Source organism: Haliotis rufescens, unplaced genomic scaffold (assembly GCF_023055435.1).
Source record: "Haliotis rufescens isolate VD_foot unplaced genomic scaffold, xgHalRufe1.0.p SCAF_8, whole genome shotgun sequence".
NCBI classification, from domain to species: Eukaryota; Metazoa; Mollusca; class Gastropoda; order Lepetellida; family Haliotidae; genus Haliotis; species Haliotis rufescens.
The window spans coordinates 32035467-32062188 of NW_025964372.1; the positions used below are offsets into that span (position 1 = coordinate 32035467).

At 39.4% G+C, this 26722-nt stretch overlaps 1 protein-coding gene across 5 annotated transcripts in view; it reads left to right on the forward strand.

Annotated features, from left to right (window-relative positions):
* The window catches only part of LOC124115983, a 44748-nt gene that overhangs the window by 10453 nt on the left and 7573 nt on the right, over positions 1 to 26722 (forward strand). The window contains exons 1-4 of one of the 5 annotated variants that reach the window (XM_046477171.2): positions 21899 to 22032; positions 23476 to 23574; positions 24227 to 24300; positions 25712 to 25778. In XM_046477171.2, coding sequence (XP_046333127.1) covers positions 23484 to 23574; positions 24227 to 24300; positions 25712 to 25778 — 232 coding nt within the window. In that variant the 5' untranslated portion in view covers positions 21899 to 22032; positions 23476 to 23483. Of the gene's footprint in view, positions 1 to 21898; positions 22033 to 22155; positions 22284 to 23449; positions 23575 to 24226; positions 24301 to 25711; positions 25779 to 26722 lie in introns of those variants that run through there. The other 4 variants (XM_046477172.2, XM_046477173.2, XM_048389439.1 and 1 more) reach the window with 4 other exon arrangements.

The window sequence follows — 26722 nt, forward strand, 5'->3', positions numbered from 1 at the left end:
GTAATGAGCTGACAACATATATAGTATTATTACCCATATGGGCTCAAATATGCAGTGTAATAACTTTTTGATATTTGCACAGTGTGCAATTAGTGATTCTCGAAGCTGATTGGTCAGTGGAACAAAGATTAATTTTCATTGGACAACGGAACTATTTTTTTCTCATCCCATTCATTCACAAATCCACGCCTTTCCCTTCAGATGTTTTACGTGCTACAATCTCACTGATTCGAGAATTTTAAGACAAGACACATAGTTTCAACAACATGATGTCACATTATCATTTTTTTCATTTATTTCACATGATTTTCATTTTACAGTAAAAACCAAAACTACGTCCCCGTTTGTAAAAAAACATGGCTGGCCATTTGAGACCTGTCAAAGTAAATGACCTCGTTAAAGTGGACGGAGATCTGACTGACATGAAAAGTTATTCGTATAATTCAACCTCTGAACACATTTAATGTCTTTGTTGTCAAAACTGCATATGGCCAGATTGAAGTTCCAAGCTTTATAGATTCAGATTGTGATGTTGCCAGAAACTGTTTCTAGGGCGCCAAGATCATCACCACCAAGTCCTGGTTTGCGTCTGTGCTTGCTGTTTGATGAATTTTTCGACCACCCGAATCCAAAAACCGGACTTTGTATAGACAGGTTTGCCTTTGTGAACGATGATGACATCGATAACTGCCAATGAAAATGAAAACACAATGAAAAAGACTAAAATTGACAAGTTGACATGAACTTAGTTCACAAATGTATACAGATAAGAAAAACACGAAAAATATGACTACTCACCTTTTCAACGATGGCATGAGAATAAAAACAAATTCATTTTGCAACAACATTTAGACTTTCCGAAAGACATAAGAAAGATACACTATTTCGTACAATTTTGTTACGTTGTGTGAAGAAATAAGAACGTGACACTTTTTTATACCATGTATACGTTTGTCGTAACCGCGACGTCTGCAAAGTACGGCGCCGAGCGGTATGCAGGCTGACTGACGTCCGGGGACCATATGACTATGAGGGTTAATCACACAGGAAAGGTGCAACTAAACATTCTTATTTGCAAATTTATCATTTCTGCATGCACATCAGACAGTTCAGAATTCGAACTGTCTGCTTTGAAGGAGATCAAGGGTAGCATAGAGAGTTACCTTAGCGACATGATTACCAGCATCTGGTTGCGAAATCGATGCACTTTGCTGAACTCGGGAGAGGTTTTGAAATCAAAACAAAAATAATTCAAAATACAAGGAAAAGAAAACTTACCCCAGCGAGCTGATCCTGTGTCCGATATTGAACTAAATGAACTCCGTGAATGCGGACAGCTTAGCACCAAGTCTCCAGATACCGTGTTTGTCTATCAACAGGTATTCGACCATTATGAATCACATCAAAATATCAACAAACTCCCGTCATCTGACTGTGTCCACTCCGCGTTTGACAAATCCTCCTGAAATCCCCCATGCACATGTTTCCTATCAGTGACACTTGTCTCAAATCACACACGATGTTCATTTAACTTGTCCGGATAAAACTGTAACGCCGGTTCTCTTGTCATTCCTGGTTTCGGCTGTCTCATATCTGGGTCAAGTCGGGTCATTCATTCCGACACTGTGGCAGCAATCGTACTTTTCAAAGTTTACCTTCTTTTCATAACTTTTCTCTAACAAACAAGACTTCTGTACATTCCGTCTATGTTGTTGTTATAGGTTTTGGCATTTTTGTCAAATGACACATAAAAAAATTGACAGGTTTTCCGTGTTTCCTCTTCTCAATGTGAAATGCATGTATCTGCCGATGCACGACGGGGGCTGTCTGTCAGTCACGAGATCTTGTCAAAACAAGCTTTGATTAAAAAACCTGATGATCCTTTTTTGGAAATCTGTCTTCTTTATCAATGCTAGATAGTGTACGCTGTGTGAATCGGACAGAAATATAACTGCAATAATGTGATCTTTACAATTTTTTAACAGAAGTATATTTTTCACGCGTAACAATATGTTAATTGAGTAATGCGGTTGGAATGAGTGGACAGTGTTTTTTCACACGCGGATTGATACAAAACAGCTGATTCTTGATCGGCGACATGATTGTTTTTTTCTTGAAACATGTCTTTAATATGAATATGGGTAATAAATAGAATAACCCACTCGGTACGAGTGATTACGGAAAATATGTCACTCGTGAAATTAATGCTTTAAGTTCCTCGCTAAAGCTCGGAACTTAAAACATTAATTTCACTCGTGACATATTTTCCGTAATCACTCGTACCTCGTGGGTTATTCTATAAGTCCTGCCTGCGTAAAATAAGATAAAGAAAAAAAAGAGACCACAATGACCATTTAACCTACTACAGTATAGTCAACAAGCAGTCACTGGATTTTTATAGTCAGTTAACTCCCTTGTCTCGAGAAGATGGCTATAGTAAGTTACTGACAACACATCGGCGGCTCCAGGGTCTCCGTCCCGCTTCGCGGGTGCCGAATTACTTGTTGAAGGCTTGCTAACTAGGTTTTTGACAGGAGTATTTCTTAGCCGTCGGGTTTTTACTAGTTGTCCATGAGTTGGACTACCAATGTTGGCGTGGGGTAGGCTCCTTATGTGTCAAGTATCAGTGGCGTAGGGCTCCCAAGCTAAAAGGCCAATTGTTATTAACAACGTTCCTGACGAGTTGGAATGACAAAAACACTTTCTATATTATTATGTTTCTAGGTCTGTCAGCACCATACCCGTGCTCGTGGGTTTCACCAAAGTGGGGGATTGCCTAAAAGTCGGGCCGGGCCGGGCCGGGCCAAGACGGGCAAAAGTTGTATTGGCTAATTACTCCATCATCGGCGACCATACCTACATATCATTGATGCAACACACACACATGACATTAATGAACAATCATCAACCAAGAACGTGCACCATAATTAAGTGATTCGGAGTAGATCGCTTGAAAACCAGAAAGTGGAGCTGTGTGTAAGCGTCGCTGATCGAGGTAACATGTAAAAGGGCAATCGTTAAACGAAATAGGATTTGAAACGTATCAAATACTTCTAGCTATCGTGATACATAGTCGGCATAGCGTTTACATTTATAGGACAGTACTATATCTAAGTAAATACCACTCAATAATGTCACTGTTCATCGTATTTAAAGCAGACAAGTTGGTTAAAGTAGACCTCTTCTCCCCATACTCTCAACAGTCTCACAAGTGTTCGGTCCGACTTGGCCCAGGCTGTCAAAATGCACTTTAAACACACAGATGTATCATCAAATGTGTTTACATCTATAGACTAGTATTATATCTACCTATATACAACTTTCTAATGTCACAGTACATCGCATTGAAAGAAAACTGATCCGTGAAAGTCAAACACTTTTACTGTATTTTCTTGAGAAAATCTTTGTCAGAAGTGCTCGTTCCGACCTGACCTGAGCTGTCAAAATCAACTTTAAACACACAGATGTATCATCAAATGTGTTTACATCTGTGAGATTAGTATTAAATCTACCTATATACCACTTTCTAATGTCTCAGGGACAGCATTGCAAGGTCACCCGTGATAAAGCTCTATACTACGCATACAGCTAAAGGAGATAATCGCTCAATGCGTAATAGGTAGATTTGTTAGTAAATTTATTGAACCTAATAGAGTCGTTCTATTTAATTGAATATCATAGATACAAATATGAAATTTTGGAGTCCGATAGTCACATGTTGTCGTTGTACAAAGGCATTGAAGGGTGTGCCCTTGGCAGCAATCAGGCTCAATCACCAGCAGCTGCAGCTGTCAATATACAAAACAGAATAATACATCAAGATGACAGTTTTCATGTAAAGATTAAGTATTTCTAAGCAAATTAAAAATACATATATCTAGATTGTGTACATATCTTTAAGTTGCTTAGAAATACTTTATCGTTACATGGAAACTGCCATCTTGATGTATTATAATGTATTGTATATTGACAGCTTGTGATCAATTGTTACCAGATGGCTCCAGCTGGGGTAGCAGACGACACACTTTCCAACAATGGGGAACAGGGTAAAAATATGTTTTTGTAAGAAAAACACTTTCCTGCACCCAAACTTGAGTTGATACCATTAATGTTTGGTTTCACAGTTCAGGCATCGTCTTACAATACGCTAATTTGATTATTCGATCACACTGAATTTAAATTGAGAAATGTTTTAGCTTAACTACAAGTCTTGTGTCTCATCGATCCTCCTCATAGCGTCCGTATATGTACGTTAAGTGTGAAATTAATCCAAATCACACCTACGCTCAGCTTGTGTAATTGCAATCAAGTAAGTGTTGCGTAATCAATCAACCATTTGCCCTTAATTAGCTGTCCCGAGCTTTTAGTGGTAGTGAATAGCCTACCGTTTTATTGATAACTCATGCATTTGTTGAGGCTCATCAACAAAACCAAAATATTGTCTTTTTAACTTCCGGTAACATGTCAGTCCTAAATTGCTTCCGGTACACTCTTGTAAGCCATGATCGTGTAGTTTCCCTCACAAATACGAAATCAATAGAAATGAAAAATACTATTCCATAAAAAAACCCATATCATCACTGGCCACTGACAAACATTAGCAGTATTAGAATAAGAAAAAATAATTAAAAACAGTATGACGTGATGATGTGTAAGCATACAGAAAAACCTAGATAGGTAAACCTGCACAACTTACTTCAGTTTCTGTACTGTACTTGGGTTTTGTACGAGCAGTGCCTTCTTTTGCATCCTGCGTATCATTCTACCTGTCGGATCGACTTGGCCCGGGTGGTTAAAACTTTAATTGACGGCGACTTTTGACCATCACGACAATAATACTGAGTGGTCCAAATCAGGTTCAGGAGAAGTGTGTTTTCACAGTACGTGCTTTGTCGGAAATGGCTGCTCGGAAATGCAGCACGTATTCTAGCGGTATGGCAGATTACAACTGTCTCAGATAATCCTGTTTTCCTGAACACACACACACACACGCACGCACGCACGCACGCACGCACGCACGCACGCACACACACACACACACACAAACACACACAGACACACGCACGCACGCACGCACGCAAGCACGCACGCACGCACCATCTGGTAACAATTGATCACAAGCTGTCATTTTACAATACATTATATTACATCAAGATGGCAGTTTCCATGTAACGATTAAGTATTTCTAAGCAACTTAAAGATATGTTCAATATCTAGATATATGTATTTTTAATTTGCTTAGAAATACATATCTTTACATGAAAACTGTCATCTTGATGTATTATTCTGTTTTGTATATTGAGGCTGTGATTGAGGCTGATTACTGCCAATTGCAAGGGCGCACCCTTGTGGCCTTATGTGGCGTAACAATGAACAGTTTCAATGCCTTTGTACAACAACATGTGACTATCGGACTCCAAAATTTCATATTTGTATCTATGATATTGAATTAAATATACCGACTTTATAAGGTTCAATAAATTTACTAACACATCTACCTATTACGCATTGAGCGATTATCTCCTTTAGCTGTATGCGTAGTATAGAGCTTTATCACGCGTGACCTTGCAATGCTGTCCCTGAGACATTAGAAAGTTGTATATAGGTAGATTTAATACTACTCTATAGATGTAAACACATTTGATGATACATCTGTGTGTTTAAAGTGCATTTTGACAGCCCGGGCCAAGTCGGACCGAACACTTGTGAGACTGTTGAGAGTTTTGGGAGAAGAGGTCTACTTGAACCAACGTGTCTGCTTTAAATACGATGAACAGTGACATTATTGAGTGGTATTTACTTAGATATAGTACTGTCCTATAAATGTAAACGCTATGCCGACTATGTATCACGATAGCTAGAAGTATTTGATACGTTTCAAATCCTATTTCGTTTAACGATTGCCCTTTTACATATTACCTAGATCAGCGACGCTTACACACAGCTCCATTTTCTGGTTTTCAAGCGATCTACTCCGAATCACTTAATAATGGTGCACGTTCTTGGTTGATGATTGTTCATTAATGTCATGTGTGTGTTGCATCAATGATATGTAGGTATGGTCGCCGATAATGGAGTAATTTGCCAAAACAATTTTGGCCCGTCTTGGCCCGGCCCGGCCCGACTTTTAGGCAATCCCCCACTTTGGCGAAACCCACGAGCACGGGTATGGTGCTGACAGACCTAAAAACATAATTATATAGCAAGTGTTTTTGTCATTCCAACTCGTCAGGAACGTTGTTAATAACAATTGGCCTTTTAGCTGGGGAGCCCTACGCCACTGATACTTGACACATAAGGAGCCTACTGGTAGTCCTACTCATGGACAACTAGTAAAAACCCGACGGCTAAGAAATACTCCTGTCAAAAACCTAGTTAGCAAGCCTTCAACAAGTAATTCGGCACCCGCGAAGCGGAACGGAGACCCTGAAGCCGCCGATGTTTTGTCAGTAACATCTTCTCGAGACAAGGGAGTTAACTGACTATAAAAATCCAGTGACTGCTTGTTGACTATACTGTGGTAGGTTAAATTTGGTCATTGTGGTCTCTTTTTCTTTTTTATCTTATTTCACACAGGCAGGAATACTATATATGTTTCCGAAGGGGTCAGCATATTACCCCTCTAATCACTGGTGCACAACTTTAGGCTCAGAGCACTCCCCCAGCGCCAGGGGACTCCCCCAGGCTCAGATCACACTCTCAGGCTCAGATCACTCCCAACCCCTAGGCTCAGATCACTTCCCTCAGGCTCAGATCATCCCCACCCCCCAGGCTCAGATCACTCCCCTCAGGCTCAGATCACTCCCTCCCCCCGCGGCGCAGATCACCCCCCTCAGGCTCAAGCTCAGATCACTCCCTCAGGCTCAGACCACTCCCCTCAGGCTCAGATAACCCCCACCCCCCAGGCTCAGATCACTTCCCCCAGGATCAGATCACTCGCCCAGGATCAGATCACTTACCCAGGATCAGATATGTTGTGTACAGTACAGTGTGGAAGTGGATACAATAATGAAATAATGAACGCGTTCATTGGTCGAGACATTTCAAAACATGTTCCTATATCGAAAACCAATCAACAGACACAACAAGGTCTTAGGACTTTTTGTACAATCAAGGGCCATGGAGAACTATTCCACCATACGATCAGTATTAAATTACCTGGAATCACACCACCCGGTTGTTGCTGCTACACCATCACACCATCCAGTTGTTGCTGCACCACCAACACACCATCCAGTTGTTGCAGCACCGACATCACACCACTAACACACCATCCAGTTGTTGCTGCACCGAAATCACACCATCCCGTTGTTGTTGCACCACCAACACACCATCCAGTTGTTGCTGCACCACCATCACATCATCCAGTTGTTGTTGCACCACCATCACACCATCCAGTTGTTGCTGCACCACCACACACCACCCAGTTGTTGCTGCTACACGAACACACCATCCAGTTGTTGCTGCACCACCATCACACCATCCAGTTGTTGCTGCACCACCATCACACCATCCAGTTGTTGCTGCACCGACATCACACCATCCAGTTGTTGCTGCACTGACATCACACCATCCAGTTGTTGCTGCACCGCCAACACACCACCCAGTTGTTGCTGCACTACCATCACACCACCATCACACCATCCAGTTGTTGCTGCACCGACATCAAACCACCATCACACCATCCAGTTGTTGCTATACCACAATCACACCACCATCACACCATCCAGTTGTTGCTGCATCGCCAACACACCATCCAGTTGTTGCTATACCACAATCACACCATCCAGTTGTTGCTGCATCACCATCACACCACCATCACACCATCCCGTTGTTGCTGCATCACCATCACACCACCATCACGCCATCCAGTTGTTGCTGCATCACCATCACACCATCCAGTTGTTGCTGCACCACCATCACACCACCATCACAAATCCAGTTGTTGCTTAACCACAAACACACCACCATCACACCATCCAGTTGCTGCTGCACCACCAACACACAATCCAGTTGTTGCTGCACCACTATCACGCCATCCAGTTGTTGCTGCACCGACATCACACCATCCCGTTGTTGCTGCACCACCAACACACCATCCAGTTGTTGCTGCACCACCAACACACCATCCAATTGTTGCTGCACCGACATCACACCATTCAGTTGTTGCGGTACCACCATCACACCATCCAGTTGTTGCGGCATCACACAAAATACGTCACCAAACTGTATTTGTCCCCCCCCCCCCCAAAAAAAGGACCTTGATTCAGTTGCCAACAATTGGAAGGTGTGATGGTGGTATGATGCCAGCAACAACTGGATGGTGTGGTGATGGTGTGTTGGTGGTGCAGCAACAACTGGATGGTGTGATGGTGGTGTGTTGGTGGTGCAGCAACAACTGGATGGTGTGGTGGTGTCATCCAGTTGTTGCCTACTAACATCATACCACCTTCACACCATCCAGTTGTTGCTGCACCGACATCATACCACCAACACACCATCCAGTTGTTGCTGCACCACCATCACACCATCCAGTGTTGCTGCACCACCAACACACCATCCAGTTGTTGCTGCACCACCATCACGCCATCCAGTTGTTGCTGCACCACCTTCACACCATCCAGTTGTTGCTGCACCACCAACACACCATCCAGTTGCTGCTGCACCGACATCACACCATTCAGTTGTTGCTGTACCACCATCACACCATCCAGTTGTTGCGGCATCACGCAAAATACATCACCAAACTGTATGTGTCCCCCCCCCCCCCCCCCCCCCCCCCCCCCGCAAATGACCTGGATTCAGTTGCCACTGCCCTTCTCTACTAGCATTACAAGAACACAAAGTTTCTCTTAAGATCGACTTCCCAGTTGTTGAGTTAAGGTAAAATACGTTACATAACTATACTGTATATAATATGACCTTGAGTTATGGCAAAATACATCACATATCTATATGTTATATGACCTTGAGTTATGATGAAATACGTCACATAACTACATGTAGATATTATATGGCCGTAGGTTATCATAAAAAACCGCATTGTCACCATCAACTGGAGTCTTTCATTATAAACTATTCAATAATTTATGCAAACTATCTTCAACTTCCCATGAACGCACCCTTGTCTGCCATATAAAAAGTCAGAAGCGATATTTGTCTTGTATATTTTCATTATAAGTCGCAAATTTGAAAAAAAAAACCCGTCCCATTTGGCTTGGCGGAATGGTTACTAGTACCACATTAATTTCATATTAAGTTTGATGAATATTTTTATACTTTAATTGTTTCCACATTATGCGAACAATGGCAGGCGGGTTCTGTTATCACAGAAGCTCATACATGAATTATCAGTGTTTGCAAAATCACGCCCGTTTTTACGATTTACATATCTCTGACGGGTTATGAGTCATAACATAAATCACCTCCCCATGGGTTCACATGCAGGGATAAATCACCTGTTGCTTGTTGGCAATGTAAACACACGGCACTGGCACCAGCAGGTAGATAGACAGGAGGATTGCAGAACACTGACGACTCACTGATAGTCGGGCACTGTAGACGTGGCTCAGTGTAAGGTAACTGGATTAACTTAAGAACTGCGTTTACCAGGAAATGAGAAGACACCAAACACAGGTAGGATCGCTTTGAATGTAGAGAGAGCGTTGAATGGATATGCTAAATGACTGTACGAAACGTGTTTAAGAAGTTTGTTTCACACTAATGTGTATTGTATTGCCACACCAATGGGACTGCAGTACGTCAGCAATGGGACTATATTACAACATTCAAAGCCTCACAAAAGTTTAAAGCCGTGTTTCGGTATAGACATGTTTATTTGTTTGTTGTTTAACGCCACACTCAGCTATATGACGTCGGTCTGTAAATAATCGAGTCTGGATCATGAGCACCAATCTACACAAATGGGACCCGCTAATGGGAATGACATGGATCACACAGTCGATATTTAGCTTAAGCTTAGTTTGCTCAAGACCTATTCTAACCCTTATCTTCACGGGTCGTATTGATATTCGGAGGACATTTTCAAATTTGACGCATCAATCACAAAAAGGATGTAGTTCTTTTTTTTTTTCACTTGTACCATATGTTCCCGTATTTTTCTCTGGTTTACGATTGACTTGCCACGTGTGTTAAACGTTTAAGACCTGCATCTCTGAGGGGTGTCATTTTCATTATATTCACAGAACTAATACGACCTGATATCGTCATGCACAGGACATTTAGCGACTTTGATGCATATTCATTGTCCAAACTACCATTTAAAACCGATGGCTGAGAATGAATGAAACTGCGAACGTGCAGGCTCGCTCGCCTGTTTTTTTTCCGCTCGCGAGTGGGTTCAACTTTCATGTCTTCGGGTTTCATTTCTAACTAGCATCTTTCTAACTTTGTTTTACCGTAATCAGGGAAGTAATGTTTGAATCTGGCGATAACTGACCATGTAATTTGAAACAGCCGCCTTCTCCCGGACATATTTCTTCCGGTTTGTTATAGTCTGACTGTTGCAGTTCTTTTCGCCTCTTGCCTTAATTGGCAGGTCCAATGAACATTGTTTTGATCCTACTCTCCGTTGATTGGCTACTGACTGTGTAGGCGTGTCAAGTTATGTGCATTAATTAAACGATCACCTGATTCATGTCACGCCACAGTATGTATTCCTACACCGGGAATGTTTATCAATCTCGTCATTTTTGCCTGTTTTGATACATACAACAGTTTTTGGTTAAACTATTGTAGATGAAACATGTTTTACGTTGTCGAATTTAATTATAAGTATTGACTGATTATTTAGTTTCCTGTTCATTGAGGTATGAATCGAAAAACCGATGTGCAAACTTTTGTAAGAATCCGCTACGTATATATGTGGTAGATATTTACATAACTCACATCAAAACGCAGGCCATAAACTAATAATGGGGCCTTTAAACAGGATGGCGACGTTTGTGCCTCCCGTGTGCGACCATAAAATTTGCAAGGTTGTTGTTGGAGGCTCAAAGGAGGCAGAATGGTTGCCTAGGTCGTTCCAATGTAGTACACAGGAGGTTCAGGCATCGCCATGAACGCCATTGTCGCCGGCAAGTTTTGAACACGTTCAAAACAGTCGCACAAAGGTCGCCGAGGAGGTTGGTTGCTCAAAGGTGGCTCAAAGTAGGCAGAAGGGAAGCACAAGCATTGTCGCTGTTGCAGAATGAAGGCACAGTGGTCGCTCAATTGTCGCCAGGTAACAGATGCGTTCTGCTGAAATATTTTCCCGTCAATCATGGGCGACGCTTCTGCCTCCCTTGTGCCTCCTTATGGCGATCAACAGCGTGCATTGAACGATGGCTGTGGCGACCGCTGTGCCTCCATTCGGCGACCACAGCAACCCTTGAGAACCCATGGCAATGCTTCTACCTCTATTCTACCTCCTTTGAGCTACCTGTTGTGCCTTCTCAGCCTGCCTATAAATAGAGGGCGTGTACCTGCAGAGTTTCATTGTGGTTGCAGACGCTGAACAACTCGAGTAGTTACTGCTGAACAACTGCTGGAGCAGTTACATAGAAACACGATTTTCTGGGTTTAGGCGACCATTGAGCGCCCTGGCCAGTTTTTGATCGCTCAAAGGTGGCACAAAGGTCGAAGCCTTGTGTAAAGGGGGCTTAACTCCCATAAAAGGGGCAATTAAGTCGAGAATAAATTCGAGAATTATCCGTGGACTGACTGTGGAGTTTTGCGAAATAACCTATAAATAACGTAAAAGACTTTTCATTTGTTGTGTATGTGCATCTTTTTTATTTTCTCCAATACAGGAAAGTAAACACATGCGTGTATGCAAACGAATCGAGTTAACAGTCTGGTTACTATCGCGGGGTATTCAGTACTATCTCGGTTGTTATTTCAGTTAAAGTTTAATGGAAAAAAATCCTTATTGTGAAAAAGAGAATTATGAATGCAATTCCTACATATTTCTAGTTCTCGTGAAAGAACGATGACGATGCTACACTGGACAAGTATAAGGTCTTGGATCCGAGGGGCGTGTACTTTCACACTGAAAAGGTGCAAGGTATGTTTCTGCTTGTCGAATGAAGTGAGCGAATGCAGGAAATGGGTTGTTGCCTGCATTGACTGTCTGTTTAAGGTGGTAGCTCGGAGCACGCCTGTCGTTGATGTTTACCCTTTTCGTGAGCACCAGGTGTTTCACTTATCCATTCATATAATCTTCTCCACTATTTTGCCTTTTAACACCAGTAGAATCTGTTTCGACAGACAATTGAGATTTTATTTTTTTCATGCCCTTTCATGGAAATTGTGTGAGTGTGAGTGGCATGTGCTACCGGAGGGGAAGGACATGCTTACCCTTTTCGCGAACACCTGGGGGTCATCACTGATTTTCAGTGATCCATTCATATAATTTTGACCGCTAATTTTCCTTTTAGGCCCAATAGAATCTTTTTCGCTGGTTATTCTGTGCGTTGACAGATTATATTCACTGCCATTCCGATGTCATATAATTCAATTGTATTTTATAAATTCAATTAGTTCACTATCAGTTTTTTTCCGTTACTTGGGATTCTTTAAGGGGCCACTATTGACATGATCAGGTAGAAAGAGAAATGTACACTGCCATTACCTTGAACTACCCGTCCATCGATGTGACAACCGAACGCTTTAACCACCAGGCTACCCCAATGTCCCTTAAAGGAAGTAGTTATATGTTCCAAGTTAGGACAATTCAGCAATAAACCGTTGCTTGCAATTATTCGTATCTAACTGCTCACAAATTACACCCACCCACCCCTCCCCCATCCCCCTCCCCCTGACGATGTCATTGGTTGGGACCTCATAGCGTGTCTCAGTCTATTTAGTGAAATTGTGTTCAGACCAATACATAACAAATAGACTTATCAATTTACAGATTCGCCGTTGCTTCTACGGATCAGTGCTCACATGTACGATCATGGTGGGACTTTTCGCCCTTTCAAGGGAGCTGATGACGTCGAAATCTGAGACAAAGAACATAGTTCTTCCTGCACGTGCACTTAACTACGCGTCGAGGTCACATCCCCGAGACAATGTCCTTGAGAACCCAAAGATAATTTTGTTGTATGCCAGGATAGGGTATCAACCGGTCATGGACGAGTTATCTACGCTTCGTGATTGCCCGGACGTGAACTGTCGCATGACTACAAATCAGGCGTATTTACAAAGAAGTAGTGCCGTGATGTTTGCTGCGTTTTCCTCGAAGTTGAAAACTCCACCACAGCGGTACAAAGACCAAGTTTGGATTCTACATAACCACGAATCACCACGGATGGGTTCGTTTAGAATAGGAAGTATTTGGCCACAGGGTTGGAAGAATGTGTTCAACTGGACAATTGATTACAGAAACGATAGTGATATCCCTGCTCCTTATGGTGTTTTACAAGCTAGAAATCATACCATAGATAAAGATTATTCTGCGATTTTTAAACAAAAAAAATGGCACAATTGCATGGATGGTAAGTCATTGTAAAACAGAAAGCAAAAGAATGGACTATGTTAAGGAGTTGAAGAAGTACGTCCAAGTCGACGTATATGGTGCTTGTGGAAACCATACATGCCCAAGGAGTGATGGCCCGGCATGTTTCGAGATGTTAAGCTCAAAGTATAAATTTTATCTGTCTTTTGAAAATGCATTTTGTAAAGATTATGTAACAGAAAAATTCTTTCTATATTACGGACTCAACTTCATTTTGATAACTCGTGGGGGTGCTGATTATACTAAACATGCTGAAAACAATACTTACATAAATGCAATGGATTTTAAATCTGCTGAACAATTAGCCGTTTTTATCAAACAACTTGCCAACAATGAAACCAAATACACGGCATATTTGAAGAGAAAGGATAAATACAAACCTGTATATGAAGAATACATATGTAAGAAAGATGATGTCAATGTTCGGTGGTTGTACAGACTAGAGGCTCAAGCGATGTGTGAAGCATGCAGAAGACTGTGGGATGTTGACAAATACAGGAAACACTACGATGACATAACAGCATGGTTTGACAAAGGCATTTGCTACGCACCACCGCCAATGTCACTCATTAAAAACTGAGAAGTATATGTACCCTGATAAGTTTAGATTGTCAGGAAATCTTGATTTTTTGCATAGTTTTAGAGGTACAAGAAATAAGTATAGAGAGGTTTGTCGTTCTAAATCATCCGTCTATGTAAATACACTTGCTGTAGATATTGTCAACTCTTGTAATTAAAATCCCAAAGCCTTTTAGTCTTATGTAAAGTCCATTATTAGAAATCCCAGTAATAAACGCCAAGGCGATATAAGCAGTAAAGCATGGATTGAACACTTTACTCAGGTGCTCAATATTCAAGACAATGTTACAGATGCAGAATTCATGTCTTTAGTCAGTAGTTATATTGATGATATAGAAAATTTGGAGATTGATGAGGGTATAAATAACATGATAAACCAGCCAATAACTAAAGAGGAGATCGTCTTTGCTATTTCATCTTTAAAAAAAAATAAAGCACCTGGCCCTGACGGCATTCCCCCTGAGGTCTACAAATGCGATAGGAGTATTTTGTTACCTTACCTTAAGATTTTGTTCAATTTCATATTTACAAAAGGGCCATATCCTCCAAAGTGGTCAAAGAGTATTATATTTCCTTTACATTAGAAAGGAAGTACATGTGATGTTAATAATTATAGAGGCATTTCTTTGATGGACATATGTGGGAAAATATTTGCTTTTATTCTTAACAAAAGACTCAACGATCTTGTATGTTTTTATGACAAATGACCAGTGTGTAAGGCGGGTTTTCGCAAAAGATATTCTACAGTTGATAATGGTTTTTTCTCTACAGTGCCTTATCCAAAAATACTTGTCTAAATCAAAAGGTAGATTTTATTGTATATATGTTGATTTTCAAAAGGCTTTTGATTCGGTGAATAGAGATTCGCTATGGTATGTTTTGTCTACAAATTGTATCAATGGAAAGATGTTGAATATGATACGTGATATTTATGCAACAACAATTTCTTGTGTGAAACTTGATAACTTTTCTTTGTCAGATTATTTCGAATGTCTTAGTGGAGTTAGACAAGGTTGCGTTTTGAGTCCTCTTTTATTTTCTATGTTTATCAATCAATTGGAAGACTCATTACAGACGTATGGTGGTAGAGGTATATTTGTCGGTGAAGATTTCAATGATCTGTTTTTATTATTGTATGCTGATGATCTATGTATATTTGATGACTCAGTTGTTGGTTTGAAAGAAAAATTAATGTTTTATCTTCTTTTTGTTAAAAATGGGGTATGAAAGTTAACTTTGATAAAACTGAAACATTAGTTTTCCGAAATGGTGGAAAACTTAAAAATGTTGAAAATTGGTTTTATAATGATGTACATATAAAGATAGGAACATATTATAGTTATTTACGTGTTGTATTTTCAAACCAATTATCATGGTCAAAATGTGTGCAAACTTTAGTCCAGAAAGCTAATAAAGCTCTTATTCCCATTAAGCAATTACACACTATGTATAAGTCCTATATCTTGCCAATATTTGACTATTGTTCGCATATTTGGGATAACTGTACGTCTGAGCAATCGTGTATATAAGAAAGCTTACATCTTGATGCCCTGAGAACTATATGTGGTGCCGTTCGTGGCACAAGTCATAAGAAACTTTATAATGAAACTAAATCTCAATCCTTGCAAGACAGAAGAATGAATGAATGAATGAATGAATTTCTTTATTTCCTCCAGAGTTGAATCCGAAGATTTTACATGGGCAAATACATTATTTACAATACATCAATGAAATTACTTGACTATATACAATGAAATCATGTTATACACTGCTATGAATAAATAATTTACAATGTACATTTTGAGAGCAGTAAAGTGTCGAGTAGATATACATAAGGTGTTTCTTTAAATTCCATATGAAGTGGCAGAAAGTCATTATGATGCTTTGCCAAGTATCGTAATCAAGTTCGTTAGTCAAGTCATGTACATATGCACCGAGAAAGAATGAAAGCATATCATCATCGTCAAGCATATCTATTTTCACGTATACATCTACATCAAGTTTATCAATCAGGCATGAGAAGAAATTATTTCTGTCAGGCATAAACATTTCACAGAGCAAAATAATATGGCAATCATAGTCATAGCAATGTCTATTACAATGGTTACATTCTTTCGACACTTTTGCTCTTGATCCGATTTTAATACAAAGTTGCAGGGGTTGTCTTAGATGTGGATAGAGATACATTACATTATAAAGAACATGCATTTGTAACCGTTTATGAATTTGATGGTATCGTGAAAAATCCGGTCTCTGTGCTAGTCTCTCTCTCCAGATGTACTGTTCATTCTCTGATAGACGTCTGATTACAAGAGCTCGCCAAGCCGATTTTGTTGGGAATGAACCGCTATCAGTATGTCCCTTTATATAGTTATCCAAATGGTATTTTTTAGCAGTATATAGAAGGATGTTGCATATGCTTACTGGACGGCTAATATTGACAATAGCGTTGGTAGCAATGTGAGCACAAAATAGGTCTTTTGTTATTGAGTTACAATCGTTATTGCAGAGCCTTCCTAATAATTGTAGTCTACATTTATCAATGTAGCCATTCATTGACCACATTCCCAAGTTAGAAATAGACGAATCGGTTGGATGTCTTTTACCAAATCCTTGTATATGACGAGCAAAGTAACGTTGTGTACATTCAATCATTTCAAGTTCTTTACCGTATAAGGCTGGTAACAATTCACATCCATAAAAGCTTAAAATCTAAAAATATAGAGAAAATTGTAACCAATTTAACATCCGCAATTACGAGGATCTGTGATGAACACATACCAAATAAGACCTGCAGATCCACTTTGGATGACGAATCATATACAATCCTTGATTCGGAAACGTAATCGTTTATATAAAATTGCCAAAAAAAGTAACCATCACACATCACACATTGATAAATGTAGACTACAATTATTAGTGGACTAATTTCAGATCAGCAAGAAATAAAGTTACTTCCGCTATCAGAACTGCTAAACCAATATTCGTCTCTAAAATTGAAGATACTGTTAATAACTCGCCTTGTACCAAAACGTGGTGGCGCCTGATTAAAGCGTTTATAAAATCACGCAACGATAACAGCCAATTCCCAACAATTACTTTCAGTGATGCAGTCTACAATGGCCCCGAAGAAATCGCAAATGTCTTAAATAACTACTTTACCGCTCAGTCGACAATTGAAGATCAAAATCGCGATGTGCCCGACCCCCCGGTTCCCTGTAACTCAACATTATCTAACATCACTCTAACCCGCGATGACGTCAGAGATATTCTATTGTCATTGGATACATCAAAAGCGACCGGTCCGGGCGGAATAGGAAATAAAGTACTTAGATATACCGCAAATAGTCTAACATCCATACTTACGAAATTGTTAATTTATCACTTAGCCAGTCAATTTTTCCCTGTTTATGGAAAGAAGCATCAGTAACACCTATCCACAAAAAAGACAGCGTACATGAATGTTCAAACTACCGTCCTGTCGCACTCACATCTTGTTTATCGAAAGTCTTTGAGAAATGTGTATTTAAATATGTATTCAACTTCCTAAGAGTTAACGACCTACTAACAAATCTACAATCAGGATTTATGCCAGGAGATTCCACATCAAATCAATTAACCTATTTGTATAATTTCATAGCTAAAGCTCTTGACGAAGGAAAAGAAGTTAGAGCAGTCTTCTGCGATATAAGTAAAGCCTTTGATAAGGTATGGCATAGAGGAATTATTAATAAACTGAAAACTAATGGTATCCAAGACGAACTATTAAAATGGTTTGAAAGTTATTTAGAAAATAGAGTACAAAGGGTAGCAATTAACGGGTTCAAATCTGACAAGAAAGCTGTACTAGCTGGAGTACCTCAGGGCTCAGTCCTTGGACCACTTCTTTTTCTGATATACATTAACGATATTGTATGTGCTATTGACAGTAACATTCGTCTCTTTGCAGCTGACACTTCATTATTGTATGTAACTATAATGAAACTAAATCTCAATCCTTGCAAGATAGAAGCTACTGCCCAAAAACTTTTTTGTATAACAATTCCCAAGCTATCTTTGTGATTTGATCCCAAACTTTGTCTCCGAAACTACAAACTATAATTTAAGAAACAGTTCTGAAATACAAGGAATTTATAGCCGTACTTCCTCTTACGCCAAATGCTTTTTACTAGACACAATACACTTATGGAATACTCTTCCAAAGTCCAAAGAGTCAAGTAGTCTGTGAGAATTTAAAAACTTAATTACGAAAACCGAAAATAAGACTTATTTTGACCTTAGCTATGGCACTCGATTCTGTCAAATCGTTCACTGCCGCCTCAGACTCGGTTGTAGCGACCTAAACGCCGATAAGTATTATAACAGACATTTAATTGACAGTCCGTGTTGCTCCTGTGGAATACATTATTTTTTTACTTGCTGTAACTTTACTCAGATAAGACTTAATATGCACTTTTACACTACCGGTTATAACCTGGATACTATTATGAACGGAAACAATGAACTTGCTCACTCTGAAAACCAGACATTAGTTGAATCCGTCAACGATTTCATCATCAAGACAAAACGTTTCAGCTCTTCACAAATTAATAATTAAATTAACCGGACAATAACATCATGATTGACTATTTCTTTTGTTACAAACGACTTGTTAGACACACACAAGCTGTAACTTTCATGGATGGTAAGTCATTGTAAAACAGAAAGCAAAAGAATGGACTATGTTAAGGAGTTGAAGAAGTACGTCCAAGTCGACGTATATGGTGCTTGTGGAAACCATACATGCCCAAGGAGTGGCCCGGCATGTTTAGAGATGTTAAGCTCAAAGTATAAATTTTATCTGTCTTTTGAAAATGCATTTTGTAAAGATTATGTAACAGAAAAATTCTTTCTATATTACGGACTCAACTTCATTTTGATAACTCGTGGGGGTGCTGATTATACTAAACATGCTGAAAACAATACTTACATCAATGCAATGGATTTTAAATCTGCTGAACAATTAGCCGTTTTTATCAAACAACTTGCCAACAATGAAACCAAATACACGGCATATTTGAAGAGAAAGGATAAATACAAACCTGTATATGAAGAAAACGTTTCAGCTCTTCACAAATTAATAATTAAATTAACCGGACAGTAACATCATGATTGACTATTACTTTTGTTACAAACGACTTGTTAGACACACACAAGCTGTAACTTTCTATTTATGTTCATTTTGTATTTGTATTTGATGTAATATGTACAAACATATTATTTAAATAATGTCTATATCGATGAGGTCACATCCTTCATTTCAATATGTAATATATGTTGTATAGGAGCGGTGTTAACATAAGCTGTAAAGCTTGTTCACCAATCCCAACTCATTTCAATGAATAAAAATATGTTTAAACCAAACCATGTAAACACATTTGATACATCTATGTGTTTAAAGTGCATTTTGACAGCCCGGGCCAAGTCGGACCGAACACACGCCAAACACTTTTGATAGAGACTATATTGAGAATGTAGAGGGAAAAGGGCTTCACTTTGAGCACCTTGTTTTCTTTAAATACGATGTTCTGTGACATTATAAAGTGGTATATAGGTAGATAAAATACTAAGCTACAGATGTAAACACATTTGATGATACATCTGTGTGTTTAAAGTTTATTTTGACAGCCCCGAGGGAAAAGCGCTTCACTTTGAGCACTGTGTTTTCTTTAACTACCGCAATATGAGACAATAAAGTGGTATATAATTAGATATAATAGTCTTCAGATATAAATAGAGACCATATACCGATATATGGTCTCTGATATAAAGAATGTTAGGAACTTTAGAAGTGCTAGGACAGTTCTTAATACGTGTCGTGTCAGCCCTACGACATTCGCGAATATCCACTTCCAGAAAACATCCTGTGTTGGTTTATAATGAATTAGTAAAGGTTAATAAGGGATGCCCAACACGTTAATTAATGAAAGAAGAGTAGTGAAAACACTGTCGTTTCCTGCCCTGGACATCACACCCCGGTGTTCTCCCCATTGGCCTACTTCCCATTTGCCCTACGCTTTTAGGGGATTTAATTACGGTAAGTAATCGCTTGGTTGATCCCTCACTAACTACCCGTCTCCCCCAGGGTGATTAAAATGAACCAGTCCAACAACAGAGAAATACAAGCTAACAGAATCTTTTTAATGTAATTTAATCAGGATTCCTACTGCATCTGCTGATGCCAAGGAAGATATTTCTCCCTGCTGGTGTCTGTCTCGGAGTCTGGACAGCTGACCATCGAGGTACACAATGCTGGTGTTGTTTTTCTGCGTTGTCTGTACAATCCATTCTTCATACCAACAAAGGGGGGACATTGTGCAGCTTCTAAGAAAGTTGCAGTTGACCCCTTTCTGTTAATTCTATATTTAAAATTGTCAATCAAAACTTGACGACCACCTCTCTGACTGAACATACTCAACCCTCTGAATACCTGCCATTATGAAGAATGATGCACTGATAACCGTTAGTACCTTTATACTATGAATACTAAGAACAATGTTTTGTCATTAAATTAACTTCGTTATCATTATCCGTATACAATGGTATATGATCAAAGAAATAAAACCTATAATAGTTGATCCTATTGACTAAATACACAATAGGCAAAGAAGCCAGTTATATACAATCCTTATCTTATGGTGTTTAGCTACCTGCTCCTTTAGCCCCTTTATCTCAGCCTGAAGTGAATTAACTATTTCACTCAGTTCTTTTACTGTATATTTAACACTACCTCCTGGGGTTTCAGGACCTGGGTTCGTCTCAACGTCCCCACACACAGTCACAGTCAACATCGCTATCACGAAAAGCGTGGCCACTGACAACGACACACACAATGTGTTAATTCTGAACTTTACGCTTGGTTTTCGTCTCGAAAAAGTTCCTATCTTTACTCTCCAGGTATTGATATCTACCCCCATACCTTTCTGAGTGCTTTGCTTTCTTGCTTTGTGTACTTTTCAAAGAAAAATCAACTCTGCTTGTTTACTTCGTGTCAATAGCAAAGGGACGTCCTTATGATGACAATCCTTATGAACATAAGAAAGGGGTTAATTAATTGTGAGATAGTTACATTAATCAACTTCACAGAAGAAGCCTGTGTGAAATAACAAGAGCTAATTAAGCTCAAACCAAACCGTTTTTCAATAGGGGTGTAGGTTGTTTAAAATAATCTGTGGTAGGCCAAATGGGAAAGGTCATTTCTGTTTCTTTAGGCCATATGGGACGTAGGCCTTATGGGACGTAGGCCAATAGGGGATGCACCCACACCCCTACACGCTAAGGTCGGTGAGAAACTTTCCCATCAAAGAAAACTCACATGCAAGACATTGACTTTTCCATGAGGACTCACGGTATGTAGTCATAATTATCAGTTTATTACATTGTTGAAGATGCATTTTGATTCAAACTTAATTAAATGAGCAAAACTATACGTTTGTGGACATTTGCGATCTGCCCAGATATGCACGTTTCGTTTTATTATTCTGCAATCCATTTTTAGTATTACCCGCTGGCCCGGCCCGACTTTTCTTGGCCCGACTTTTCTTGGCCCGACTTTTAGGCAATCCCCGAAAGTGGTAAACGTCCGAGGACTGCATCACTTCGGGCTTTCCTCTCACATTTGACACTTTCGTGTAGAGTTATGGCATCAAACATGGAATGTCCTTCATTTGATAGAGACAATAATAATTAAATGTTTCATTCAATAGGATCTTGACATTAATCTAGCTTATTTTAGACAGTTCTACACCATAAACACCAAAGAATCCTTCACTTCCCTCTGATAAATCCTATTTCGGTTGCAAACTCATCCCAATTTTAAGAGAACCACAAAATGGCGGCAGATTTGACTTTTTGAAAAGTACGCGAAAACACAAATCTCCACGGAAGAATATATGGTAAATCGCATGAAACAACATTGCGTGCAGTTGTCTGAAGATTGCCCTCCATCTTACACGTCTAACCTTAAAAATACCAGCGATGGATCTATTATAAGCATCACTGATTTTATAACATGGTCGATATTCGATGGAGGGTCTAATTTTCGCGCACTGTCAACACAAAGCTCTGAGCACGAGTCCATGTTTATTTTAGTGTTACATTATACTGTATGTCAAGGCACGCAATGCTCAATGTTGGAGATTATTTGGTCAGAACAAATATCATTTTCAGAAGGAATGGGTTTTCTTATGTTGCGTACGAAATGATGCATTCTTCATAGTAAAGTTTAAAAGATATTTAGAAATGACAGACAGCCCTTCTACTGCAGTACTTTATCGACCATTTATCACCATTTTGTCTATTCCTGAAATATTCAGTGTATAAAGTTGTCTTTTTCTCTAGCTTTGATTTTTGTGAAAGTATGAGCAAATGTGATTATTTCTGTCTGTGGAAAATGTTTGAGTTGATATTTCAGATAAAAGGAGAATAAAAACAGTGGAAAAGTGTACTTTCCCATCGACCAACTGTACCAGTTATCGACATTGACTAATCAGCACATGCCATAATCATGCGCACCCCTTCAGTTACACAAATTACATTTTTTTATTATCTGGATCATGTGCAAGCTGTAACGGGTTGGTGATAATTGGTCCTCAACGATTATTGGTCTCAAACAAATATACTTTATATTGTTCATATAAAAGTATCATTAGTTGTAGAACATTGTTAAATGATATTTACAGTGGTGGTAATTTAGGGTGGTCCTTGTGTTTTACTGCTATGATATTGTAAGGTTATGCAGTGTTCCCACTGGCTTTTGAAACTCCAGAATTTACCAGTCCCCCCAAATTTTTGTCAGTCCCAGCTTTCAACAAATAAATAAATGTATGAAAATTACCTGGTTTTAATTCCTTCAACATCATGTTCAATGCAATGACGTCATCTCTGCAGTAACTTAGTTAGATCTACACGTCATTCACTCAAAGTTCAGTCACAATTTTCTCTCTTTTTTTTAATATTTCGAGACTAGGTCACTACAAATATATATTTAACCTAGAAGCAAGGCAAAATGTTATTTCCTTGCACTAAAAATAGACAAAGGGAAACCCTGATGGTGACAGACAAGCTGACCTCGTTCGAAAAAGATACAAATATGAATATTTCTCATGTTTTGTTTTAACCACAAAGATTTTTATAAGGTACTCTATTTGCTGGTCCGTAGAGACTAGAAGTCACATGAATTACCTAATTTTACTGGTAAAAAAACTGATAAATACCAGTAAACAGGAACACTGTTATGACCTTCATGACCCCTTGACACTCTTGACTTTCATGCTTAAAATCAAACATTAAATCTATGGCATCTGTTTACAGTTGTTTATGTTAACTGATTGATGAAGGTGCAGCCATGAGCGGACAGAAGACCAAGACAAAGAGAAGATCTAGCTTCACAGCTAATAGGGTGTCTCTGCTCTCTCGAGATGTGTCATCAGCTAAAGGTCAGGAACATAACACATCATCAGTTGAACCCGTCCTAAGTAGAACACCCTGCGAATATATTATTATACACGTATTCTAATGTGAAGTGTGCCACAGACTATCTGATAGAATAAATCAGAGCTACAGATTAGCTGCGTATTTGCATAAAATCCCCCAATAACTATTCAAAACCCAATTACATTCAATTAACTTGTGTACAGAAACATGGATTAAATGAAAAACTCACTTGTTTGAAAACAGCACGCGTAAATACCCAATGTTGCTTTTTCAGCATGCGTACAATGGAGCTAATTTCCGAAACACAATTACGAATTAATTTCCTTTCCGAGTCAAGCCTATATTTAGAACCGTTATATACATCTAAAACATTATTTCATTTTTGTTGTTGAAATCTCAAAATGCTTACTCATTTTGGGAAAAACCCAATAGAGTGATAAAGAGATGAGTGAAAAAATATTTGTTACCCAATGAAAAATGTAATAACTCAATTCAAATAGAAACCTTCGAGTGAAAACTCAATCGCTCAAAAAGTTAACTGGAGCTCTTATAAACGCACACAGTATTCATTAGTTAATAATTCACATTTACACTGTGCAGACAAAACATGGACAATTCAAATGAATCCTTTACCACAGTCAATTTTCCTTACAGATTTACACAGGATGGTGGAAAAGGAATTGTCAAAAGAAGATCGACTTGCAAAACTAACTCGACTTTGTCTTCAGGTAAACTGCTAATACATATCTTCATCTGGGGATGCCAAGGGAGGGCCCAGTGGTAACCTTGGTAATAGAGTTGTGTCCCTTAGCAGGCAGGATTGACAGTTTCTCAAGCATTTTTCCGATTATTATTTTTCATGAAAGTCTTTGACAGAAGTTGATTTTCTTGAGACATGTTGGAGACGTCAGAGATAAAATCAGAACAAACATTGTGAAAATGTGCAGGAAACAAATGTTTCTCTTGAACATGTTGAAGTCATCTTCCCGAGGCAAGAGAGTTAACTGACTTTAAAAGTCCAGTTTCCACCCTTGCCGAACTAGACTGGAATTCCTGGGCTCGATCGTAGCGCCACCAGTGGCTATTACTAGTTATGTCCCTTCTAAACCTCTCCTATGGACCAATCAGATTCCACCTCTCGTATCACTTGTGTTTGCTTCACACAAAATGGTGGTGCCCAGTCAGGACGATCTGATCGATGATCAAGTTCTATATCGTGATAAAACGGGTCTTACCTCGCAAGATGAATCAAATCATGTGAGCACCTTGATTAAAAACATGAAAAGATTTGGAAATTATCTGCTGACAACGAGTTGGCGGTGCACATGCTTTGCAAATCCTGCAATCGACTGAAATCTGCACGACAGTTTACGAACTGGATTTCGATTTCGGTGCGCTATTTTGATTGGACTATGCATAGACTCGTTAGTCCAGCCAAAATGTAACTCCATAATACCAGCCTAGTTCGGCAAGGATGGAAACTGGACTTTTATAGTCAGTTAACTCTATTGCCTCGGGAAGATGCCACAAACCTGAACACTCTTGTAACTGTTGACAAGACTGTAGAGCGACATCTAGTCTCTGAAATGAACATATTTTACAGAAAAAACAGTTTAATTATAGTCAGTTTACTCTCTTGCCTCGGGAAGATGGTTGAAGTTTGACAAATCAGCCTTTGTGAACCATCTCTGCCATTCTCCTTGTCTTCCCCATGTCATGTCCCATACAAGCAAGTGGTAGAAGTGAGTCTAGTTGTTTGTTTGGTGTTTAACGCCACACTCAACCATATTCCATCTACATCGGGCGGTCTGTAAATAATCAAGTCTGGTCCAGGCAATCCGGTGATAGATATTATGAGCATCGATCCACAGTTGGGATACGATGACATGCATCAACCAAGTCAGCAAGCCTTTCCCCCCCGATCCTGTTAGTTGACTCTTACGACAAGCATAGTCACCTCTTTGTCTTGTTGCCTTGATCAAACTAGGCATTGTGAAGTTCTATGAAGAAATATCAGGAAACTGAATGGTTTAGAATGGAAAATTAGTCCAGAAGAACCAAGGTGTAAAAACTGGTTACTATTGTTTCTGTCAATATAATGTTTCCTTTGGATGGTTATTCATGTTTTATGATTTTCAGTATACAGTCGATACTTTAGCAAAAGAGTTCAAAGGCGAAGACTGGTTTGACAAGTTCCGAGTTAGCGGTTTGTATAGTGCTTCTTTTACAACTTTCTTGATTTCCCAGAAAGTACAGCGGAATCACCATTAATCTGGGATGGTACTTCTGCCAGTCGAATTGTGTGTTTAACCAGTTACCATGTTTGAAGGATTGCTATAGAATGACATATATATTGAATGTCTGAACAGTATGTCTGAACAGTACTGGTATATAACTATAGGTCTTCAGCAACCCATGCTTGCCGTAAAAGGCGACTATGCTTGCCGTAAAAGGCGACTATGCTTGTCGAAAGAGGCGACTATGCTTGTTGTAAGAGGCGACTAACGGGATCGGGAGGTCAGGCCTGCTAACTTGGTTGATGCATGTCATCGATCTCAACTGCGCTGATCGATGTTCATGATGTCAATCACTGGATTGTCTGGTCCAGACTCGATTATTTACAGACCGCAGTCATAGCTGGAATAATGCTGAGGGCGGCGTTAAACAACAAACAAACAAAACAAACAAAGTATATAACTGTCTTGGTGTCGCTGTACTTACCTTAGAAGACCACATGGATTGCAGAAGATGAGTATTCTGCCAGTTTTTATAATGAAAGAGATAAATATGCCTGAAAACCAGATGAAGTGATAGAGACTGGCGACAGAATTTCCGTTGTAGTGTTCAGCAATGTTTACCCCTTCATCCTCCCCTTCGTTTACCCTTCACCAAGCAACTCACTCACTGGCTTAATAGATTATTGTTCGGCCAGTAGAGTTGCATCCCTAAGCGAATCTCTGATTGCTTAGGATCCTTGATTTTCCTCAGTTATGATCCCTTGTCTTTCTACATATCCCTGTGATAATGTGCTTCACATGGTAAATATCCCTCCATAAATATCCTAACATACAGTTGACATGCAGTGAAAACCCTGAAATACTGGTTGAAACTGCTAGCCAACCCTCTCGATTGCCCATCCTCCCACTCACC